The sequence below is a fragment of the Perognathus longimembris genome, chromosome 23 (assembly GCF_023159225.1).
Source record: "Perognathus longimembris pacificus isolate PPM17 chromosome 23, ASM2315922v1, whole genome shotgun sequence".
In the NCBI taxonomy this organism is placed as follows: domain Eukaryota; kingdom Metazoa; phylum Chordata; class Mammalia; order Rodentia; family Heteromyidae; genus Perognathus; species Perognathus longimembris.
This window is the reverse complement of record NC_063183.1, coordinates 19,493,294-19,517,488: the sequence shown is the minus strand read 5'-3', so window position 1 is coordinate 19,517,488 and position 24,195 is coordinate 19,493,294. Positions and strand designations below refer to the sequence as shown.

At 47.8% G+C, this 24,195-nt stretch overlaps 1 protein-coding gene across 3 annotated transcripts in view; it reads right to left on the bottom strand.

Moving 5' to 3' along the window:
• Dapk2 (death associated protein kinase 2) overlaps window positions 1-24,195 on the bottom strand; it is a 93,893-nt gene that overhangs the window by 51,402 nt on the left and 18,296 nt on the right. For 2 of the 3 annotated variants that reach the window (XM_048332840.1, XM_048332839.1), the window contains exon 2: window positions 153-374. In XM_048332840.1, coding sequence (XP_048188797.1) covers window positions 153-374 — 222 coding nt within the window. Of the gene's footprint in view, window positions 1-152; window positions 375-24,195 lie in introns of those variants that run through there. The other variant, XM_048332842.1, reaches the window with a different exon arrangement.

The window sequence follows — 24,195 nt, the reverse complement described above, 5'->3', positions numbered from 1 at the left end:
AACACAGTATACATGCAATAGATCTTCATCTGGGAAAGACTGGAGCAGGGTTTCACTGACCCTGAGGATAATCATTCTCCTCCTTGTAGGGCAGATTCCTCTAGGACAGCACCCCTCCCCCGTGCCCCTCCCCCACCCCCACCCCCACTTACAGCTCCAGGATGAGCACCACGTCGGTGCGGTTCTCATAGACGTCGTGCAGGGTGATGATGTTGGGGTGAAGCACCTGTCGCAGGATGCTCACCTCCCGCTCAATCTCCTCCCGGCACACGCCCCGCCGGCTGGCCCTGCTCTGCCGCTTCTTGATGAATTTGGCAGCGTATTCCAGCCCAGTGCTCTTCTCCCGGCACTTCTTCACGATGGCAAACTGGCCGCTATGGGGACAGAGGTGGCACGGTTAGGACATCACTGTGGCCACTGGGAAAGTGACTCCACTGCCAGCTACCGGGACAGGAAGTCAGGTGACAGACGGGCGGGTACTGGGCCTCCCTTCGCTTCATAGGAGTCTTTCACCTTTCCTTACAAAGGGACTTTAAATAAGGTTATGCCGGGGCTGGGGACATGGCCTAGTGGCAAGAGTGCTTGCCTCGTATACATGAGGCCCTGGGTTCGATTCCCCAGCACCACATATACAGAAAATGGCCAGAAGTGGCGCTGTGGCTCTAGTGGCAGAATGCTAGCCTTGAGCAAGCCAGGGACAGTGCTCAGGCCCTGAGTCCAGGACTGGCCAAAAAAATAAATAATGTTATGCCCGCTATTAAGAGGTGAACTCAGGCTGGGCACCACAGCTCATACCTGTCATCCTAGCTACTCAGGAGGTCGAGATCTGAGCACTGTGGTTTGAAGCCAGCAAAGTCCCTGAGACTATGATCTCCAATTAACTACCAAAAAGCCAGAAGTGGACCTGTGGCAAGCGATAGAGCACTAGCCTTGAGCAAAACAAAATAATCTCAGGGACCACGTCCAGGCCTTGAATTCAAGTTCCAGGATGAGCACACAAAAAAGAAAAAGTTGGGACTCTTGACTTAGGCCTATAAATTTCCAGGCCCAGGGGCTGGGAATGTGGCTTAGTGGTAGAGTGCTTGCCTAGCATGAAGCCCGGGGTTTGATTCCTCAGTACCACACACACAGAAAAAGTCATAAGTGTTGCTGTGGCTCAAATGGCAGAACACTAGCCTTGAGCACAGGGAGGCTCAGAGACAGCACTCAGGCCCTGAGTTCAAGCTCCAGAACCAGCACACACACACGCAGACACACACTCACACAAATTCTAGGCCCAGGTCTTCACTCCAGAGGCTCAGATGGCACCTAGGAGACTGAAAGTGGTGGCCACCCTTCCTGGGATATGCGGGGGGCAGGGTGTTATCCCATTCCTCTTCTACATCACCCCATGTTTCCTTGTCACCCCCAAATACCCACTGCTGGATAACTTGAAAAGTTTTTTTTTTAATTTGTTTTTTTTTTTTTTTTGGCCAGTCCTGGGCCTTGGACTCAGGGCCTGAGCACTGTCCCTGGCTTCTTTTTGCTCAAGGCTAGCACTCTGCCACTTGAGCCACAGCGCCACTTCTGGCTGTTTTCTGTATATGTGGTGCTGGGGAATCAAACCCAGGGCCTCATGTATACGAGGCAAGCTCTCTTGCCACTAGGCCATATCCCCAGCCCGGCCCTGCTCTCTTGCTTGGCTTTTTCCATCAAGGCTTGCACTCTACCACTTATACTACACCTCTACTTTCAGGTTCTTATTTTCCTAGGCCAGTCCTGGGGCTTGAATTCAGAACCTGGGCACTTGTCCCTGAGGTTTTTCACGCACAGTTAGTGCTCTACCACTTGAGCCACAGCTCCACTTCTGGGTTTCTGGTGGTTAGTTGGAGATAAAGAGTCTCATTGACTTTCCTCCCTGGGCTGGCTTCGAACTACAATGCTCAGATCTAGAATTACAGGTGTGAGCCCCTGGCACCTGGCTATAGTTCATCTTAATGGTTTAATTACAGGTCAGCAGACCTAGTAATGAGATGAGATACTGTGAAGATCTGCCCCCATCTCAGAAAAAGTGATGCATTTAGACCTTTCTATTATTAGAATAATCCTCAGAGCGATGATCTTCCAAATAACTTGCATGATAAAAATGAATTTAAAAACCCACAAAGTCAAGTTGATCAAGCAAGGAAGAGATATGGCGACACTTAAATAGCATGTGATGACACACACTTTAGAGATGTCGCCAAGCATAAATCCATTTCTCCCTCCATCCGTCATTCTCCATTCACTCAACATTGTCTGAGTATCTAGCCTGCGATTCGACAGGAAGGGACCCCAAAGCATGGATATGAGGTTCAGAGGGAGAACTAAGCAGGAAGAAGTCCCTGGGGGCTCTGCCTAAGCAAGACAGGCTTTTGGAAGCTAAATGTTGATTCCATTTAACCACTACCTCAAGCTTTAGCTCCTTAGGTCCTAAAGATTGGCTCTGGGCTGCCCACACCCTTGAGAGTGACGCAGGTGGACTGAAGCCAGAGTGAACACATCCAGCGCCATCTCTTAACACAGATGGTCACTTAGAGTCACTTTCAGCCTCAGGGACATTGGGTCCTTGACTCTGTGCCAGTAAACACTTTAGAGAAGTTTCTGGTCCAACGCAGCTGCAAGTCATAGTGTCGGTGTGGCACACGCCTCTCCTGACATCTCAAGAGGCTCCTGGCAGGACCCAGCATTCCACAGTTCCTTTCTCCTGAAGCCCTGGGTTTCTACTTGAACCACATGGGAAGAAGCAAAGCCCAAGGTGTAGGTGTGTGTGTGTGTGTGTGTGTGTGTGTGTGTGTGTGTGTGTGTGAATGAGGAGTGACCCTAGAGTCTTGCACAAGCTAAGCAAGCACTTGACCACTGAGCTATACTCCTAGCCCTTGGCTTTTGGAGACAAGGCTCTTGCTAGATCACCTAGACTGATCTCAAATTCACTATCCTCCTGTCTCAAGCTTAAGGGGCCACGTGCTCAAGCTTAGAGCATACAGGTGGAGATGCAGGGCTGAGTCTGGGACCCAAATCCCACCCCTCCCCTCACCCACACACACTTTCTAGCCCCTCTAGCTGCTTTGACTATATTAAGACCTGTCATGGGATAAGAAGCAATTTTGTAAAGCACACCTAAACATTTCAGGTTGTCCTGACACAGCGTCCTGTTTGTCTTCTGAGAAAAACAGAGGCATTTTTTTTTCTGTGTCACATGCCTGAAAAATTCCTCAAACATTCAAGGAAAAAAAAAAACAACAAATGAATATTTGCTTTTCCCTCCAAATTTTCTCTTGTGAGACCAGAGGTTAAGTGGGGGCAGGCCCAATCCTCCCTCTAGAGGAGGTACTTGAAGAGTGGATGACTAAGAAAGGCCAAACAAAAACATCAGACAACACCACTTAGAATAGCCCAGTGCTGGTAGCTTGGGTGCTGGTGGCTGACACCTGTAATCCTAGCTACTCAGGAGGCTGAGATCTGAGGATTGTGGTTCAAAGCCAGCCCAGGCAGGAAAGTCTATGAGACTCTTAACTCCAATTAACCACCAGAAAACCAGAAGAAGAGCTATGGCTAACGTGGTAGAGCACTAGCTCTGAGCAAAAAGAGTTCAGGGACAGTGCCCAGACCCAGATTTCAAGCCCAGTATGGGGGGGGGGGGCATCCTCTATTCAATTGGGCAGGGATGGGAGAAGCTAGGAAAAAGCCACCTGGCTGGTTTCTCCTCTCCTAGAAATTTTAGGGAGTTGCAAAGAATGTGCTCTCCTAGGCCTCTGCCCTGGGCTTTGGGGTTTAGACAGTAAGAGCAAACTTCAAGGTTAGCCAGGCCTAGCTTTGGGAACTGAGTATCATATGTTATCACTTAACTGGTTTAAGTGGCTACCTACTTTAAGCACTGGTTACCTGGCCTATACACTGACCATGATTTCCAGTAAACAACTGTGAAGATTGGAAATATTTGTAGGGGAAGGAAGACTGAGCCTACGGTACTCGGATCTAAGATAAAGTGACCCCAACCCCATCATAGTTCCTGTATGCAACCAGATGTGAGAATGTCTGTGTTTGAAGCAATTAGCTAACTCTTTTTGTTTGTTTTTTGTTTTTTGGGTTTTTTTTTGGCCAGTCCTGGGGCTTGGACTCAGGGCCTGAGCACTGTCCCTGGCTTCTTTTTGCTCAAGGCTAGCACTCTGCCACTTAAGCCACAGTGCCACTTCTGGCCGTTTTCTGTATATGTGGTGCTGGGGAATCGAACCCAGGGCCTCATGTATACGAGGCAGGCCATTAGGCCATATCCCCAGCCCTAGCTAACTCTTTTTAATCCTAGATCAGTGATCCTAAATTAGCACATATTAGAATCCTTCTGGGGAACTGAAAACTGATTGGAGTCTGGGTCTCAGGTCCAGAAGCTCTGATCTCCTAGCTCTGGGCTGCAGCTGGCAAGGGAAATGTTCAAAAGCTTCTATAAGCCAGGTGCCAGTGGCTCATGCCTGTCACCCTAGCTACACAGGAAGCTGAGATCTCAGGATCACAGTTCCAAGCCAGGCCAGGCAGGAAAATCTGTGAGACTCCAGTTAACCAATAAAAAGCCACAAGTGGAGTAAGTCTAACATTCCCTTTCTTAGTCAGCTTTTTTTCCTTCTTTTCCTTCCTTCCTTCCTTCCTTCCTTCCTTCCTTCCTTCCTTCCTTCCTTCCTTCCTTCCTTCCTTCCTTCCTTCCTTTCTCTTTCTTTCTTATGCCAGTCCTGGTTTGAACTCAGTGCTGTCCCTGAGCTTTGTTTTCCTCAAGGTTAGCTCTCTACCACTTGAACCACACTTGAGCCACTTCTATCTTTTTGGTACTTAATTAGAGGTAAGAATCTCTTGGACTTTTCTGCCTGGGCTGGATTCAACAATGATCCTCAGCTCTCAACCTCCTGAGTTGCAGGGATGACAGGCGTGAGCCGGTACCCAGCCTTAGTCAACTCTTAGTGTCCATGAAGTGGCTTGTCCACAGTCAGGTGTTCATCAAGGTATACAAGGGTGGCAGGGCTGCACAGAGGTTAACTATCAAATAGGAAACTCCAAACACAGGGAATGTGGACACCAGCTTCCTCCTCCCCATACCTCTGCCCCCCAAGCGGCCACTGTAGTTCCTCTTCCCACCCAGCAGAACAAAGAGCCAGAATTCCTCTGGAATTACCCTGCAAGTGTTCAGGGCCAGAGGCCAGAGGCAGGAATAAAGCTGAGAAAACCAGCCCAGGCAGGAAAGTCCAGGAGACTCTTATTTCCAATGAACCACCAGAAAACTGGAAGTGGCGCTGTGGCTCAAAGTGGTACTGCATTAGCTTTAAGCAAAAAAAGAGCTCAGGGACCAGTGCCTAGGCCCTGAGTTCAAGCCACATGACTGTCAAAAATAATAAAATAAAAATTATTATCAAGTCCAAAGTTAGGGGCTGTGTAGCCCAAAAACCAAAGGCCTATGAAATTATTTGGTACGTCAAGGGACAGGCACGTTTGCTACTTGTATGTTTCTTGTCGGCTGGCCTCAGGACCATCTGACTGTCCTGATAATTTTGTATGACCTACAAATAAAGTGATAAATATCCAAATGCTTTTGAGAATAAAATGGTCCTTTGCTCTTCAACACTCAAGCCACACTCCAGGTCAACAGTAAAGAAAAGCAAGGCATGGTGGCTTACAGATGTAATCCCAGCTGCTCTAGAGACTGAGATCTGGAGGGTCACGGTTTGAGAGACTAGGCCAGGCAAAAAGTTAAGGATTCCCCCAGTTCCCCATCTCAATCAATAAGCCAGGTGTGGTAGTTCACAGCTGCAGAGGCATGAGTTAGGAAGATTGTGGCCTGAGGCTGCCTCCGATCAAAACTTGAGACTCTATCTGAAGAATAACTAAAGTAAAAAACAAAGACTGGGGGCAGGTCCCATGTGGTGGAATGCCTGCCTAATAAGCACGAAGCCCTAAGTTCAACTCCCCAGCCCCACCAAAATGAAAACAGTTATATATACGTGTAGAATAAAGAACAGGAATCAGAAATCTCCAGAGCACTGAAGCCTGACCTAGGAAAGGTGCCAGGCCACAAGTCACAGGTGGCCGCAGCAGCTGCCTTCCCAAGCTAGCTTGCTGAATCCTCAGGTCCCCAGCACTCACTTCCTTCCTCTGTCCTTTATCTTTATGTCAGAAACGAATTCCTAAAGCACTAACAGGAAGGAATCAGTGAGCAGAGCCAAGTCGGGCTGAGGGATGATTACCTTTCAGAATCGGTTGTGTTTTTTTTTGTTCTTTTTTTTTTTTAAGTGTAAGCACATTTTGAAGCTATTAGCAAATGAACATGAGCTTACAAGTCCACGATAAAATAGGCTTAACTGGGTGTGGTGATGCATGCCTGTCATCCCAGCTACTTGGGAAGTGGAGGCAGGAAGAAAATGGTTTGGGGACAGCCTGGGCATAAAATGAGTGAGACCTCTCTCAGAAACAAGCCAGGCACGGTGGTTTATGTCCATAACCCCAGCTCTTCAGGACATAGAAGTTGCAGGCTAGTGGTCCAAGGGTAACCCAGGAAAAAGCAAGAGACTCGATCTGAAAAAAATAAAATAAAAGCAAAAGGACTAGGCATTTGGCTGAAGCAGTAAAGCTGAGTCCCTGAGGTATGGCTCAAGTATTAGAGCCCCAATTGTGAGCAAGAAACCAAGTATCAAAAAAACAAAACAAAGCAGGTTGAGTTTCAATTAGATTTGGCTATGTTGAGTAAAGTTCTCACTGAAAATACAATTCAGGGTTCATTCATATTTCTTTTAGTTTGGAGTCTTGATTCAGACATTGACATGATGCGGGTTACTATGGCAGTGTTGGACTGGGAGGGTATCATCCCCATCCACCCAAACACATCTATCCATCCATTCATCCATCCATTGATTTACTCATCTAGCCCTATTGAACATTGAACATTGTTCTAAGAGCTCTAAACATCTGGGCTGGGGATATGGCCTAGTGGCAAGAGTGCTTGCTTCGTATACAGGAAGCCCTGGGTTCGATTCCCCAGCACCACATATACAGAAAACGGCCAGAAGTGGCACTGTGGCTCAAGTGGCAGAGTGCTAGCCTTGAGCAAAAAGAAGCCAGGGACAGTGCTCAGGCCCTGAGTCCAAGGCCCAGGACTGGCAAAAAAAAAAAAAAAAGAAAAAGCTCTAAACATCTTAAAGGATGCATAGACCATGGGTGAGAAGAGATGAACACCAATGGGAGATGAGGACAGGGTGAATGCGAAATGTACCTCTAACCCTTGCACCAGAAGGGAGTAATGCACAAGGACTCATACTATAGAGCCCTTCTCACTACCTCTCCCCCTCACTTCCTCCTCTTCATCAAGGCCTGTGCTGAGAAGCTGAATTTTACCTTTCCTCTCTTTCTGTAAGAATGGAAGGAAAGAAAGACAGGCACTCCAGTGGTCAATTGAGCTGTTGATGTGAGCACCCTAGTACCAGACAGTCTGAATAATTTAAGAATATCAGCTGCACAGGTCAGCTTGCTTACACCTAAAAGGATCAGCCAGCCCACAGCCTGAGCAAAGCTCAGAAGACTATAAACGATTGAATCTTAAACATAAGCTCAGGTTGCAGAGCAAGACAAGTACTGTAGCCAGACACTGGGGGCTCACGCCTATAATCCTAGCTACTCAGGAAACTGAGATCTAGGGGTTAAGGTTTGAAGCCAGCCTGCATAGGAAGGTCCCTGAAACTCTCATCTCCAATTAAGCACAAAAAAAACAAAAGTGGAGCTGTTGGCCAAGTAGTAGAATGCTAGCTGTAAGCACAAAAACTCAGTAACAGTGCCCAAGTCTAAGTTCAAGCCCCAGGACCAGCACACACACACACACACACACACACACACACACACACACACACACACACACACACACACACACACAATGACAGAGAAAAGATAGGAAATCCAGGATAGTCCTCTTAGTACTGTAGGGATACAGGGTCATGCTTATGACATAGTAACACAACCATGTCATAAGAATATCTATCTGCTCTGGACGCTTATGGCTCAAGTCTACAATCCTAGCTACTCAGGAGGCTGAGATCTGAGGATCACAGTTTGAAGCCAGCCCAGGCAGGAAAGTCCATCAGACTCCTATCTCCAGTTAAGCACCAGAAAACCAGATGTGGCACTGTGACTCAAATTGAACAACAACAACAACAAAAAAGCTCAGGGACAGCACCCAGACCCTGAGTTCAAACTCTGCAACCAACAAAAATTTAAAATAAGGGCTGGGGATATAGCCTAGTGGCAAGAGTGCCTGCCTCGGATACACGAGGCCCTAGGTTCGATTCCCCAGCACCACATATACAGAAAACGGCCAGAAGCGGCACTGTGGCTCAAGTGGCAGAGTGCTAGCCTTGAGCAGGAAGAAGCCAGGGACCGTGCTCAGGCCCTGAGTCCAAGGCCCAGGACTGGCAAAAAAAAAAAAAAATTAAAATAAAAAAAAGAATATCTCTCTGCAACCCTATTGCACTGCTGGTGGGAATGTAAATGAGCACAACCACTCTGGAAGGTGGTTTGGAGGTTCTTGGAAAAAAAAAAACTAAACAGAGCTCTTTCCTATGACCCAGCCAGCCATACCACTCCTGGGCATCCACCCAGAATATCATGGGCCAAGGTACCAAAAAGACACACTCATGCATCCATGTTCACTGCTGCACTATTCACAACAGCTCAGTTATAGAAGCAGCTCAGATGCCCTACAATAAATGAGTAGATAAAAAAAGTGTGGTAACTGGGGCTGGGAATGTGGCTTGGTGGTAGAGTGCTTGCCTAGCTAGCATGAAGCCCTGGGTTCAATTCCTCAAGGGCCACGTAAACAGAAAAAGCCGGAAGTGGCACTGTGTCTCATGTGATAACAGTGCTAGCCATGAGCAAAGAGAAGCCAGCAACAGTGCTCAGGCCCTGAGTCCAAGCCCCAGGACTGGCCAAAAAAACAAAAGTGGTACCTACACACAATGGAATTTTACACAGCCACTAGAAGAAATAATAAGTCATTTGCAGGAAAATGGATGGACCTAGAAAAAAAATCACATTAAGTGTGGTAAGCCAAGCTCAGAGACAAACAGCACATGTTTTCTCTCATATGTGGAAGCTAGATCTAAAATAGAACTGGACATGGACTTACACAGGACTCTAGAACCCAAAGGTATAACTTCCTTGAACACTTAAAATATCATTTATTGAAACAAATTCCAGAAAACAGAAATATTGGTTTTTGCTGGAGGTGGAGGTATCTTTTGTTTTGTTTTGTTTGTATTTTTAGGGGGGAATGGGGACAAAGGGGAGCACAGAAAGGGAGGGGGAAGGGTGAACAAATGCAATGATGCTATTCAGCATACACTATGTGGAAAATGAACTATGTAACTTGTGGGTAGAGACTGGAGAGGGAGCCGGGGAAAAGCAAAGGAAGGAATTACATTGTCCAAAAAAGAATCATACTCATGATCTGACTTATGAAATGATAACCCCAATGTACAATATCTTAATAATAACAATAAAATTATATATATATATTTTTAATGCTTTCTTAAATAGTTAAAGAATACCTCCCTGCAAACTGCTACCTTCCCCCTCTGGTGCAGGGCTCTCTTGTCCCCAGACTGTGAGCTTTCTGCCCTGGGATCTGTCCCAAGATTTATACACCAGAGCACTCCAAAGGGTTCACCTGACCTCCCCCCAGAGAAATATGTTCATATTTTCTTTGTGCCTGTATTATGGCTTGAACTTAAGGCTTCGTACTCCCACTTGGCTTCTTTTCTTTCTCTTCTTTTTTTTTTTTTTTTTTTTTTTTTTGGTGCCCATGAGACTCGAACTCATGGCCTACACACTGTCCCTGAGCTCTTTTGCTCAAGGCTAGCACTCTACCACTTTGAGCCACAGCGCCACTTGCAGTTTTCTGGTGGTTAATTGAAGATAAAGAGTCTCATGGATTTTCCTGCCTGGGCTGACTTTGAACCTTGATCCTCAGATCTCAGTCTCCTGAGTAGTAGGATTACAGGTATAAGGGACCAACACCTGGCTTCTCACTTGGCTTTCTTGATCATGGTTGGTGCTCTACCACTTAAGCCATATCTCTAGTTCTGGCTTTCTGCTGCTTAACTGCAGGTAAAACTCTCTTGAATTTGTCTGCCTAGGCTGGCTTTGAACTGTAATCCTCAGATCTCAGCTTCCTGAAGCCTGAGCCACCAGCACTTGGCACTAGAGGATTCTTTTTGTTTTCTTTTGTTTCTTTATTTTGTTGAGAAAGAGTCTATGCATTCCAGGCTGGACTCAAACTCATGATCGTCCTATTTCTGCCGCCTCCTGACTAGTTTACGTATTTACAAATACCTTCATGTAAGTTTCTTCACACATCCTTGATATTCTCTCTCTCTCTCTCTTCTCTCTCTCTCTCTCTCTCTCTCTCTCTCTCTCTCTCTCTCTCTCTCCTTTCTTTTTAGTTCTGGAGATAGAATTCAAGGCCTTGCATTTGCTAATAAGTAAGCAGTCTACCCCTTAAGCCGCACCAGTGGTCCTTTTGTAATTTTTAGTTCCGTTTTCAGAGAGGATCTCAAACTAACTTTGCCGATGATGGGTTAGCTTCAAACTGAGATTGATCCTCCCATTTCTACTTCCCAAGAAGCTGTGATTACCAGCATAAACCACCAGGCCAAGTTCCCAAAGGAAGAAGCATTGGTTAAAGGGCATCTATATTTTTCAAGTTTCTTATACTTAACAAATTATCCTCCAGAAAGATTGTTCTCTTAACACTTCCAACAGCCTCCAATGCCTGGATTCTGTGTTTTGATCTTTCATCTTTATTTATTTAGTGCCAGTTCTGGTGCTTGAACTCAGGGCCTGGGCACTGTTCCTGAACTTTTCTGCTAAAGATTAATGCCCTACCACTCGTACCACAGCTCCACTTCTCGTTTTGTTTGTTGGAGTATTTTTGTGTGTGTGTGTGTGTGTGGTTAATTGGAGATAAGTCTCATGGACTTTTCCCTGTCTGGGCTGGCTTCAAGCTGAGATCCTCAGATCTCAGCCTAAGTAGCTAGGATGACAGGTGTGAGCCACCGGCACCCAGCCTGGCTTTTATTTTTTAAATCAGACTTGGCTATATGCGTCTCCTTGTGTGTTGTCTCAAACCCTGAGCATCCATGAGCAGGGGGAATATAAGTGGGTCCGCACCTCCATTATAGCCCAGGAAAAGTACTGGGAAAAGCCAGTGAGCCACAGAACTCCCTGCCTTCAAAGACCAGCCGGGCCCATTTTCACATGTGGCGAAGGGAGGCTCTAGAGCGTTAAAGCCATTGAAAGGCAGAGAAAGCCACTCAAGCATTGGCGGGTAGTGGATGGCCAAGTAGATGAAATACACAGCAGAGGCCTTTCCCACAGGAATGAAATCACCTCACTTCTCCCCACCGAGGCTGGCAGGTCGCTCATCCCCTCCTCCTCCTTACCCTCAAAGGGATTTAACTACAGATCCACACCCAGCCTTCCAATGCCCATAGCCTGGAGGGCAGGGAAGAGGAGGTACAAGGAACAATCAAAAACAATCTAAATCCTCTTAGCCGTTTGTCCCCCTGCCATCCAGCCCTGACTTCCAGCAGCAGCCGCCAGAGCCTGCTGGGTGTGTACCTCAGAGGGTAGCCATGCCCGCTCTTCTGTCATCACCAACTCCAATTAGCAGTTCCCAGGGGCCTGCAGGGCTGCCACTCCTGCCAGTTCCTCTAAGTCTGTTCCAAAGGACTATCAGCTTTGGCACTGATGACTTTCCTCCCAGCTGCTGATAGGATGTAGGAAAGTACGGACCCAGTGCCAGTGGCTCTCGCCTGTCATCCTAGCTACTCAGGAGGCTGAGATCTGAGGATCCCAGTTTGAAGCCAACCCTGGGCAGGAAAGTCCTTAAGACTCTTATCTCCAATGAATCCCCCCCCCCCAAAAAAAAGAGCTAGAAGTGGAGTTGTGGCTGAAGTAATAGAGTCTTGAACCCTAAAGCTCAGGGTCAGTGCCCAGGGCTCTGAGTTCAAGCCCTAGGACTGGCACCCCCCCCCCCCAAAAAAAAGGCAAGAAAAAAAGAAAGGCGGCTGGGGATATAGCCTAGCGGCCAGAGTGCCTGCCTCGGATACACGAGGCCCTAGGTTCGATTCCCCAGCACCACATATACAGAAAACGGCCAGAAGCGGCGCTGTGGCTCAAGTGGCAGAGTGCTAGCCTTGAGCAGGAAGAAGCCAGGGACAGTGCTCAGGCCCTGAGTCCAAGGCCCAGGACTGGCAAAAAAAAAAAAAAAAAAAAAAAAAGAAAGGCGTGTAGCATATCCAATAAGACTACGTAAGCCACCGTTTAGAACAGACTCCAGCCTCTGAAATGGCTTCTTCCTACCCACAAGCCACCCCCCCAATTTGGCATTCCTAGGGTGCAGAGAGTCAGATCTGAGAAGGACCAAGGATAACTCCAGCTCCCTTCAGTTACTTAGCTGATGATGGGGTAGTAAGCACTTTATGAGCTGGGATGCAGACTCAGTGCACTGCTTTGGAAGGACCCAGAACAACACCTGGCCCAAAGTACACACTGACAACCAGGATTTTATTTTTAGCCCTCTAGGGCTTCCATTTTCTCCCCTACAATATGGGAATAATGTGCCGAGCTTGTAGGATGGAGATATTTTAGAAATACGACAACACAACCTTACAGACCGGGGTGTTTGATGAACGGCCTTGAAAGGATCTAAACTGACCCCGGAGAATGTATCAAATCACAAATATCACAGCTGGAGGATGGCTGGCTGCCCTCTCCTGCCTCTCAACATCCCAGGCAAATCACCTCCACCCTCCAACAAACAGGCTCATGGAGCGGTCCCTGGCTCCACACAAGACCAGGCTGGCTAGACAGCCACATTCCTGCCTTATCTTGAGAGCTGGCAGGGCCAGGCTTCCCTAAGGAGCAGAGGGAGAAGCCTGGTTGTGTCTCAACACGTCAGGACTCAGGACAGCCAAGGGACAAGATGTCTTTTTTGAGCCACCTGCTACCCCCTTGTCTCCTTCTTGGCAGAGCCTCTTATCAGAGGCTAGGCCTGACCCTCACGGTGCCTCATGCACAAACAGGACTCTCATTTGGGTCCTTGAGTCACTGCTGGGTGGCCCACTTCTGAGGCCACCCCAGAGGCATTGCCTAGAAGGCCAGCCTAGAGCCACCAAGATTGCCGTGACCACAATGACGGCAGATGTCCTCTTGTGTGGCATCCTAGTCATGGCAGCTCTCTTGGATAATCCCTGCCCTGGGATGCTATGTCCCATAACGGCCCACGTGATTGCCTCACCCGCTGTTGTGTTTCAGTGTCTATAACTCTCTCTAACTATTAGCTGGATAAATGAGCCTTGGATGGAAGCATGGGGAACACAAGCCATGATCCCTCATCCATGGAGGAACTACCCAGTCTTGGAACCTGTCCCCCAGTGCAAAGCATCCTTTGGCTAAACTCACCATCCAGGGTCCTGACTCTCCTGAACTCTACTGTGTGAAATTCCTTCTGGGCCTCAGGGCCTCTAGCCAGGGACCAGGTACACAGCAGGCCCGAAGGCATGGCCCGGGAGGCTCTGCCAGACACCCACACAGTAAGTATTCTTCCAGCTCCTTCTGTTCCCGGAAGAATTTTCCATGAATTCCAGAGGCCAATAAGGGCAAAGAACTTTGGTTAAAAATCCCTTTTCCTCTGCAGCTCAGGAATTCCCTAAGTCAGATGGGGCTGGACATCAGGACAAACCTCAAGCTACAGGTCAGACCCCAGCCTTTCCAGATGCAGCGCAGTGGAGGACTGGAAGGCGAGGTCTGCTCTCCACAGCTGTCAATAGCCAACTTCCTGTGAAACTGCAGGGCCCAATCAGAGGACAGGAGAGACCCAGGCCCCTCCCCTCTCCCAACTGAGGAGAGAGTCCCTGCTCCATCCCTGTATCAGTGAGGAGGTCTCAAGTAGCTCTAGTAGCAGACACTTTTTCTTTTGTTTCTTTTCTATTATTTCTATTTATTTATGTATTTATGGTGTGCCCGTACTAGGGCATACTGGGGCTTGAACTCAGGGCCTGGGTGCTATCCCTTAGCATTTTCCACTCAAGGCTAGCACTCTGCTACTTAAGCCACAGCTCCTCTTCAGGCATTTTGGTGGTTAATTGGGAAGCAGGGTCTCACGGACTCTCCTGCCCCAAGCTGGGCACAGGTAAGAATAAAAAGTGCCAGCAGAGCACAATGTCAGCTGTCTTCCTCATATTAGGAGCTTTCAATGACCCAAGCCTCGATCCAGTAACTCAACCAGGGCCCTTCATTAAAAAAAAAAGGGGGGGGGTAGGGGTGGCATAGGGACAGGGCATTGGTGGTTCACACCTGTCATCCTAGCTACTCAGGAGGCTGGGAGCTGAGGATTGTGGTTCTAAGCCAGCCCAAGCAGGAAAGCCCCTAAGATTTGTCTCTCGAATTAACTATCAAAAAGCCAGAAATGGTGCTAGAGTGCTAGCCTTGAGCATAAAAGCTCAGCGACAATGCTCAGGCCTGAGTTCAAGCCCCAGGCTTGGGCACCCACCTCACCTCACCTCACCCCACCCCCCCAAAAAAAAGAAAAGAAAATCACCTTCACCATCAATGACTTGAATCATACACATATCTTTTGCCAGGATGGGCCAGCTCACTCCTAGTGGGCTTCAGACTTTCTATGATGCTACCATTTCATGTCAAAGGGGAAGGTGGGAGCTCTGCTAGATTTCTACAGAATCTGCAGGCTGGCTGGGTGACGTCTCCCCTATAGCTCTCATCATAGGTCCCCGGATGAGGCAGTGCGCTTTCTCTCACACACAGATACGTGCACCGAGCATGTGCAGAATTGCCTAGTAAGGCTCTCAAGGATCCTATAACCCTCCTAAGGCCACACCCTCCCTTTCAGCAGCCACAAGTCATTCTTGGACCTCCTATTTCTTGGCTTCAGTGTCCAAAGCAGGACTCTTCTTTCTTTGAAATACTAACTCCTCCTACACTCCCACAGCTCCTTTGAGATGAGGTCTTTCAAACGCTTCTCAAAACACTCTTACTTAATCCTCTTAGCACCTGAGTAAGGAAGGTAGCTAGCCCAGAGCCCTTACCTCCCCAACAGGAAAACTGGACCTAAAGGTCTGGCTGCCCTACCTGCTCTGTTGCTCTGGCCTCAGGTTTGCACTGATGGGCACAAGATGTTGTGTTTGTATAATTTCGGTTTTTGCCAGTCCTGGGGCTTGAACCTAGGTCCTGGGCTCCATCCCTGAGCCTCTCTGTGCTCCAAGCTAGAGCTCTACCACTTGAGTCACAGTGCCACTTCGAGCTTTTTCTGTTTATGTGGTACTGAGGAATCGAACTCAGGGCTTCATGCATGCTAGGCAAACACTCTACCACTAAGCCACATTCCTAGCCCAAGACGGTGTCTTTGACAAGACAAAAACATACTTCTGAGCTATGCACCAGTGGCTCATGCCTGTAATCCTAGCTAGTCATAAGGCTTGAGATCTGAGGATCATTGTTCAAAGCCACCCTGGGCAGGAAAGTCCATGAGACTGTTATCTACAATTTTTTTTTTAATCCAGAAGTGGAGCTGTGATTCAAGTAGTAGAGCTTTGAGGCGGGGTGGTGGGGGTTGTGGAGACAGCTCTGGGTAGCACCTAGGCTCTGAGTTCAAGCCCCAGGACTGGCACAAAAAGAAAAAGGAAAACAAAAAACCCAAACCCATACTTCTGAGTAAGCCCAATAGTCATCCCAGAACCATTTTCTGTCATGTGGTCTCAGGGTATCCAGAAGGTTCCCCTCAGGAGGGGTACCCCAGTAGCACATGGAAAATCATACTGCTGAGATTTTTTTTCCAGGTTCTATGAATAGGTGAGGTCATATGTTTTGATCAGGGATTAGTAAACACAGTCATCAGAAATTTTAGAAACAAGAGTAGGAAAACTTCCCAGCGAGGGAAGGGGTGACGTTGCCCCCAAATAAATGTACTCTTGACCTGACTTACGTAACTGTAACCCCTCTGTACATCGCCTTTATAATAATTAAAAAATTAAATTAAGAAAGAAAAGCAACAAGAGGAGGAACTTTTCTTTCCTTAGCCTAAATCCTAGATGCCAGTGCAGAAATCCCATGCATACATAGTTCAAGAACAATGGAAAAGGTGGCCTTTTCCATTGGTGGAAAAGGGAGGCCTTGAAGCCACCCAAAAGGCCAGGAGGGCGGCCAGGTGCCCTCTCAAGATGGAAATGGGCATGTACCAATCTGTCCAGAGCCTTGCATGCTTGAGGCCAAGTTCAAACACCAGAAGACAGAAGGCCAAGGTAGAGAGGAACAAAAAAATTAAGAACTAAACAGTCCTGCGCATGAGGAGAGCAAATGGATATCAGCACAGCTCCAACCCACGGCAAAACCCACGGCAAAACCAGCCTGCTGGCATGGCTCTTGGTAACCTGACACCTCTGAAAAATCTCCAGCACCACCTTGTACAAAGTGATCCCAGCTCACTAATCTGATGCAAGGCACCTGGCCTCTCCACCATAGAAAAGCAAGCATCTACCACCAAGATCTGTTTCACATGTACCTCTTGTCTGTCTACCAGCACCCAACCCTGAGCCAGAGTTAACACTGCCCATCAGGGCCTCCAGAATGGCCAGCCAGCAAGCAGCAGAAGTATGTTCTGTCCTATGCAGTAATGTCACCCCTTGGCAACTCTTACGAAGCATTCCAAAAGAGGACATGTATTTAAAAACTTGGTCCCCAAATGGTGGATCCAATCATTAAGAAGTGATTGGATCATGAGGGCTCTGACCTAGTCAATAGATTAATCCTCTGATATTTTTTTTTGTTTGTGCCAGTCCTGGGGCTTGAACTCAGGGTCTGGGTGATGTTTTGAACTCTTATGCTCAATGCTAGTGCTCTACCACTTGAGCCATAGCTCCGCTTCCAGGTTTTTGCTGGTTAATTGAAGGTAAGAATCTCACAAACTTTTCAACCCAGGCTAAATTTGATCCTCCATCCACAGATCTCAGTTTCCTAAGTAGCTAGGATTACTGGTGTGAGCTACCAGCACCCAGATGATGATTGATAATTTAATGGCATTATTGGAAAGTGGTAGAAACTTTTGGAGGTAGGGGTCTAGTTAGAAGAAATAGTCACTGGAGATGTGTCCTTGGAGCTGCATCTTGTTCTGGTCCCCTTCCTCTCTCTTTCTTCCTGCTTCCCGGCTGCCAAGAAGAGAGCAGCCCCCTCCACTTCTCACTCCTATCACCATGATGCTCTGCCTGGCCTTGGACCCAAAGTAATGGATCCATTTGACCTTGGAACCGTGAACCTAAATGCATTTTTTCCTTACAATTAGTTCTCTCAGGTATCTGTCATAGCAACAAACAGCTAGCAGACACAGCCACTCCCAGCTAGAAATGAATCCACAACTTCATCACCTACATTAAGACCCTCCCAAGAGAAGCCAGGCATTTCTGTCACATAGTCAATAGCACAGCAGAACCAAACAAGGAAAACTGTCTGAGATAGCCCAGTATACAAGATGACCATGTATAGTTGTGGAAATCAGGGACAGTTACCCCTTGCCTTTGGTTTTACAGATGGGAAACTGAGGCCCAGGGAAGGAAGAAGAAATGAGCCCACGCCACCCAGTCCCTTAGGAAGTGGCAGTTGTAGGATCAGATCAGTGTCTTGTCAGGCTGCCCAGGTGTCTTTCCTCCCTGCCTAGCCTCATGTTGCAGGCAGCTCATACTCAGCGCCTCCAGGGGTAGGGCTGGCAGTGGGAGGAGGATAAGGTCAAGTACAAATGACATCAATCTAGCAGGGAGCCAAGAAGGAAGTGGAGAGTATTCCTCCCTCCCACTCACAGGTAGCCTGACTCCAGGAAACCAGTGAATTCAGAGGCCCAAAGCTCACTGAGAAAACAACCGCAGGGAGGGACAGCACAAAGGCCAGGCGCCCACTCGCACTTCAGGCTTGTCAACCCCTTCTCACTTCCCTCCTAACGACTGAAAAGCATACGACCCCCTCAGTCTGTTTTCAAGACCCCACTCAATCCGCCCTCGCTCCCTTGACCATGGCAACTTGGGCCTCTGGCTCACACCTGCCCCCAAGATGCTCACCACCTCCTGGCACTAGCCTGAGTTGCAGCTGAAAGCCTCCTTGTCTCCTGAAACCCCAAAACCCCGACTCCCAGACTCAGAGAGAGTGAGTGTCAGGGAGCAGGCAGCGGTCTCTCCTGCAGGACCTAGGGGCCATTCTGCATGCAGATCCCCACAGGTCACTAGGATGGCTCTGACATGCAGCTTTTAACTGTTATCTAATTTCTGCTTCAGAAATTAGTAGTGTAAATAAACACTATAGGAAAACAAAACAAAACAAGACCAAGGCCAGGCACCAATGACTCACTCTTGTAATCCTAGCTACTCAGGAGGCTGAGGTCTGAGGATTGCAGTTCAAAGCCAGGAAAGTTCTTGAGACTCTTCTCTCCAATTAACCACCAAAAAGCCAGAAGTCGAACTGTGGCTCAAGGGGTAGAGCGCGAGCCTTGAGCACAAAAGCTCAGGGACAGCACCCAGACCCTGAGTTTAAGCCTCAAACCCAAGTAGACATTTGCAAATGGTCTGCATTGTTTTGAGACAAGGTCTCATTGTGCAACCTAAACTGGCCTCAGATTTATGATCCTCCCACCTCAGCCTCCCAAATGCGGGGATCGCAGGCTAACTTATCATTCCTCGTGATGTGTATGGTTTAGTGTAATATTTGTATTTGTGGGGGTTTTTTGGTCAATATAATTGCATGGCAAAAAAAAACCCATAGAATACAGATATAAAAAGTTATGTGAAGGGGATAACTAGCTGAATCAAACTTTTCCCTTTAAAATTCCCTGTGTTGTTTTTAACTGTGATGACAGAAGAAATGAAGAAACGCCCTCCTCCCCACCCCACCCCCACTCTTCAACCAGCACAGCAGTGAACTGTAATTATCCAATCAAGGGTGAACTGGAAGACAGGACACTGTGCTCAGGGTCCACCCAGGGCTTTCCAGTGAATGGACAGAGGAGAAAAGGCCAGGACTCCTTTTGAGTTCTTAAACCTCCTCTTTGTCAAAAGGAGGCACAAAGAAGGCAGCCAGCATTTATTCAACCACTCCTCATCTGTGTTCTTCTCTGTGTTTACCTCTATCACAGAAGTCAGTCTTTTTGTGTGTGTGTGTGTGTGTGTGTGTGTGTGTGTGTGTGTGTGTGTGTGTTGGTACTGGGGCTTGACCTTAGGGCCTAGATTCTGTCCTTTAGTTTTTTTTGCTCAAGTCTGGTGATGCTCTACTACTTGAGCCACAGCCTCTTGGCCATCCTTTCTGGTGATTAATTGGCAATAAGCTTCTCATGGACTTTCTTTCCTGGGCTTGGCTTTGAACTATGATACTCAGACTTTAGCCTCCTTGAGTAGCTAGGATTAAAAAAGGTGAACCACCAGCACCTGGCTAAAAAAAAATTTTTTTTGGTCATCAGTTGTGGGGCTTAAACTCAGGGCCTGGGAGCTGTCCCTGAGCTCTTCAGCTCAAGGCTAGTGCTCTACCACTTGAGCCACAGAGCCACTTCTGGTTTTGTGGTGGTTAATTGGAGATAAAGAGTCTCATAAACTTTCCAGCATAGTCCGGCTCTGGCTTTGAACCATGATCCTTATATTTCAGCCTCCTGAGTAGCTAGGATTACAGGCATGAGACATTAGTGCCTGGCAACTTTTCTCCTTTTTATGTACAACCTTCCCCTCACTTGGCTATGAAGTCCAAGGATGGAGTCATGACTACTGATCTTAGGCCTTACGCAGCTTCTCCAACGCTGGAGGCTCAGCAGCTCTGCAGGCACAGGAGTTTCTCAGTGGAACTGAGTGATGCTCTCTCTCTATGGCCTGCCACTCCCTTGAGTTTGCACACACCAATGCCCTTGGTGCAACCTCCTGTCCTTCCCCCACCCCCACCCCCACCCCCCTCCGTAGTTCTAAAGCACTGATGTCATCCTGTTCTTTGCCTAAGGCTGTTCTCCCCTTCCCATCAAGCCTTTCCTCATCTGCCCCCATTGGACCTGCCCAATTGTTCTCTGGCTTCCCAGCAGGCCTGGCCCGGTACACTCATCCTCCCCCTCCCTCACCCCCAGAGGATTTTGTTAGCTCTGTTTGCCCATGCCAGGAGTACCCTCTGCCAACCCAAGTCCTCCTCCCGCTTAAATTCAAGTTCCAACGGCTCCTGGGAATCTTCCGGACCAGGCCACACCTCTCCCACCCCGCATCCTCGCCTATCAATGTGTCAGCTCCTAGGCTGAGCCTGCCTAATTAACTTTCCATGTTCTTTTTTCTTTCCTGTGTTTGGCGCCCATTTCCAAGCTAGATAATCTGCTTACTGGCAAGACTATGTGTCATCCTTCATCTGTGACAACCACACCCAGTATGAGACAGGTACATGTTGGCGCTCAAGCCTTCAGGATGGTTAGGTCTGAAAAATCTGAGCTGGGCACCTCTGCCTCACGCCTGTAATGCCAACTGTACAGGAAGCTGAGGACTGTAGTTCAAAGCCATCCTCAGCAAAAACAGTCAATGAGACTCTTTTTTTGTCAGTCCTGTGGCTTGAACTCAGGGCCTGGGCACTATCCCTGAGCTCTTCTACTCAAGGCTACCACATAAGAAGATATCTTATTGCCAATTAACCACCAGAAAACCAGAGGGAGCACTGTGGCTCAAAGTGCTAGAGCACTATCAGGAACAGCGCCCAGGCCGAGTTCAGGTCTCAGTTGTGAAACCATGATTTTCATCATTTCCTAACTCAAAAACAAAACAAAACAATTACTCTGCCAAAGGTCCCACCTGCTTGCATTCTCAAAACATCTTCCCAGAGTTTGAACTTGAATTGTTGTGAACTCCTACAGTACAGTGTTTTGGAAACCCTGGGTCAGTCTTCTAGCATCCCAGTTTTGTGCTACCCATGATGCATACCTCATGGTTCTTCAGCAACCATTCCAGCACTGCTGACTGCTGGGTAATGGGTATGTGTGTGCAGCATGCACGTGTGCTTAGGTATACAAACATAGACTAGCATCCCAGCTTACCCATAAATGCTTCATGTTTGTCCTGACCTCATCACATGAAAGAATTCAAGCCAAGTCCATTGGAATTCAATTCCAAGCATGCTGGAATCCTACAATTAGAAGGCTGAAGCAGAAGGATCTCAAGGTCTAGGCTAGCTTGAGCACAGTGAGAGAGCGTAGCACAAGATGAGAGAGAGAAAGGAAGGAAGGAAGGAAGGAAGGAAGGAAGGAAGGAAGGAAGGAAGGAAGGAAGGAAGGAAGGAAGGAAGGAAGGAAGGAAGAAAGGGAGGGAGGGAGGGAGGGAGGGAGGGAGGGAGGGAGGGAGGGAGGGAGGGAGGGAGGGAGGGAGGGAGGGGACAAAGAGGAAGAAAGGAAAATGGAAGGAAGGAAAGAAAACGAGACAAAAAGCAAGACAATAAAAAAGGAAAGAAAATAGATAAGAGAGAGACAGGGAGGGAGGGAGGGAGGGAGGGAAAGAAATGGGTTTAACGAGAAGCCTAGGGTCCTGAGAGAGGACATGACATTTCTCTGGAATGTGGAAGTGGCCAATTCATTTTGTGATCCCTTGATCTTGAGGACAATGCAGAACACAGACCTAAAGCTACCTGGCAGAGTCGCCCAGAGCCATCACCAGATCCCTACTCCACTGGATCACTACAGCAGGTGTGGTGATCCTGAAGCCAGAGAATAAAGGGTTCTCAGGATAAATGAGGTAGACTGTAGTGGAGAAACACAAAGGACTGGCTCTAATGGTGGCTTTCCAGTCCCAGTTCTGTGACCCTGGGCAGCAAGGTTCCTCCCCCATCTGCCTGTCTGCTTTCCCTAAAAGTCTCCTAAAAGGGAAAGTAAGCCCCAAATCCCTTCCACACACACTCAAACATGTTTGGGAGAAAAGCCGTGCTTGCTAACATCTGTCATGTCAGTGTTGTGAACCATGAAACTTCTCAGCTTCGATGCTGCCCCATTGTGGCAGCTGACAGCCAATGTGTGGCTACGGAAAGCTTGAAATGGGGCTAGTAGGAATAGAGAACTAATTGGCAATTGTATTGACTCTAATCACTCTACATTCACATAGCTATCGGTTCAAGGCACTGAGTGTTTATGCCTGTGCTCCTAGCGACTCTGGAGGCTGAGATCTGAGGATGGCTTTCCAAGCCAGCCTGGGCAGGAAAGTCTGGGAGACTCTTATCTCCAATGAATCCCAAAAGCCAGAAGTGGAGCTGTGGCTGAGGTGGTAGAGTATCAGCCTTGAGCAGAAAAGGCTAAGGGACACCATCCGAGCTCTGAGTTCAAGCCCCAGTATAAGCATACACACACACACACACACACACACACACACACACACACACACACACACAGAGGCAAGGAGAGAGAAAAGGACCGATAGGCTGGAAAAACCCTGAGATAACATCTAGTTCAATCCCTCCATTGCCAAACAAGGAGCTGAGGGCTAGCAAGAATGCATTTTTTTCTACAAGGACCACAAACTTTGGGACAAGGGTGTTATTAAGTGAGCAGAGTTAGAGGTTTCTCAGAGGTGACTAGGAAGGCAACCTAGATTTGAGAACTCATCCATTCTGGAAAAGTACAGATGGCCACACAGCACATGGAAATCACATAAAAAACAGGACCTCATCCCTTATAAGAATAAGTAGGTGGGGCTGGGGAGATGGCCTAGTGGCAAGAGTGCTTGCCTCGTATACATGAAGCCCTGAGTTCGATTCCTCAGCACCACGTATACAGAAAATGGCCAGAAGTGGCACTATGGCTCAAGTGGCAGAGTGCTAGCCTTGAGCAAAAAGAAGCCAGGGACAGTGCTCAGGCCCTGAGTCCAAGGCCCAGGACTGGCAAAAAAAAAAAAAGTAGTCACCAGCCCACCATCACCCTGGATATCTTTTAATATAGAACAGGAGAGATAAGTACGCTTCTCATTTGCCTGAGGCTGTCTCCTGTATTGATCATTTTTGTAGGACCTGTAATGATGTTATAAATACCCAAATGGCTTTTGGCAGGAAAAGGGTTCCCCATCTCAAATAAATAAGTCATGACGCCATTGTAAGTGGATTAAAATCTCCTGCCGCAGGACTAATTAGTTGTTTCACTTAGCAAATGGGAGAGGCCTCAGACATTTTGAGGTGTGGTAGACAGCTATGCCAGAAAGACACACCTTCCAGCTAGGGTGCTAAGGCCAAGAAGCTCTGTGTCTGAGTCCTCACAGAGGTTGACTTATATTAGTCAGGTGCTTACTTACTTGATTCCAACTAAGGCTCCAAGATGGCCTTAATATAACTCAAAGAGACTGCCTGTGCAGATGGGGCTATCATGAAGACTGCTTTACAGAGAAATGTTGGGTCCCACAGTTGTTTTACTTATTCATGCATTTATGTACGCATGCATGTATACATGAATTTAGTTGGTGCTAGTCCTGGAGCTGGAATCAGGGCCTGGGCACTGTCCCTGAACTTTCTCCACTCAAGACTGGGGGACTTGAGCCACAGTTCCACTTCCAGCTTTTCAGTGGCTGATTGGCGATAAGAGTCTCATAGACTTTCCTGCCCAGGCTGGCTTTGAACTATGATCCTCAGATCTCAGCCTCCTCAGTAGCTAGGATTACAGACAGGAGCCATCGGCACCCAGGCCTGCAGTTGTTTTAGGACTGTTAGCGGTACAGGCAGCAATATGGGGGCCAGGCTTGGGGAGTGGGTAACTAAGACCCTACGTTGTGCAGAGGGGAAGCATTCATGATAGTCCAAGCCATACTATTATCCACACGTGAAGGTCCAGAGACAGAGAACTATTAGAATAATTCCACAATGTTTAACCTGAGAGGGGCCTGCAATAGTATCTGGTTTATCAGAGGAAGAAATTTTAAAAAAAAATTTTTTTGCCAGTCCTGGGGCTTGAACTCAGGGCCTAAGCACTGTCCCTGGCTTTTTCTTTGCTCAAGGCTAGCACTCTACCACTTGAGCTGCAGCACTACTTCTGGCTTTTTCTACATATGTGGTGCTGAGGAATCGAACCCAGGGCTTCATGTACACGAGGCAAGCATTTTACCACTAAGTCATATTCCCAGC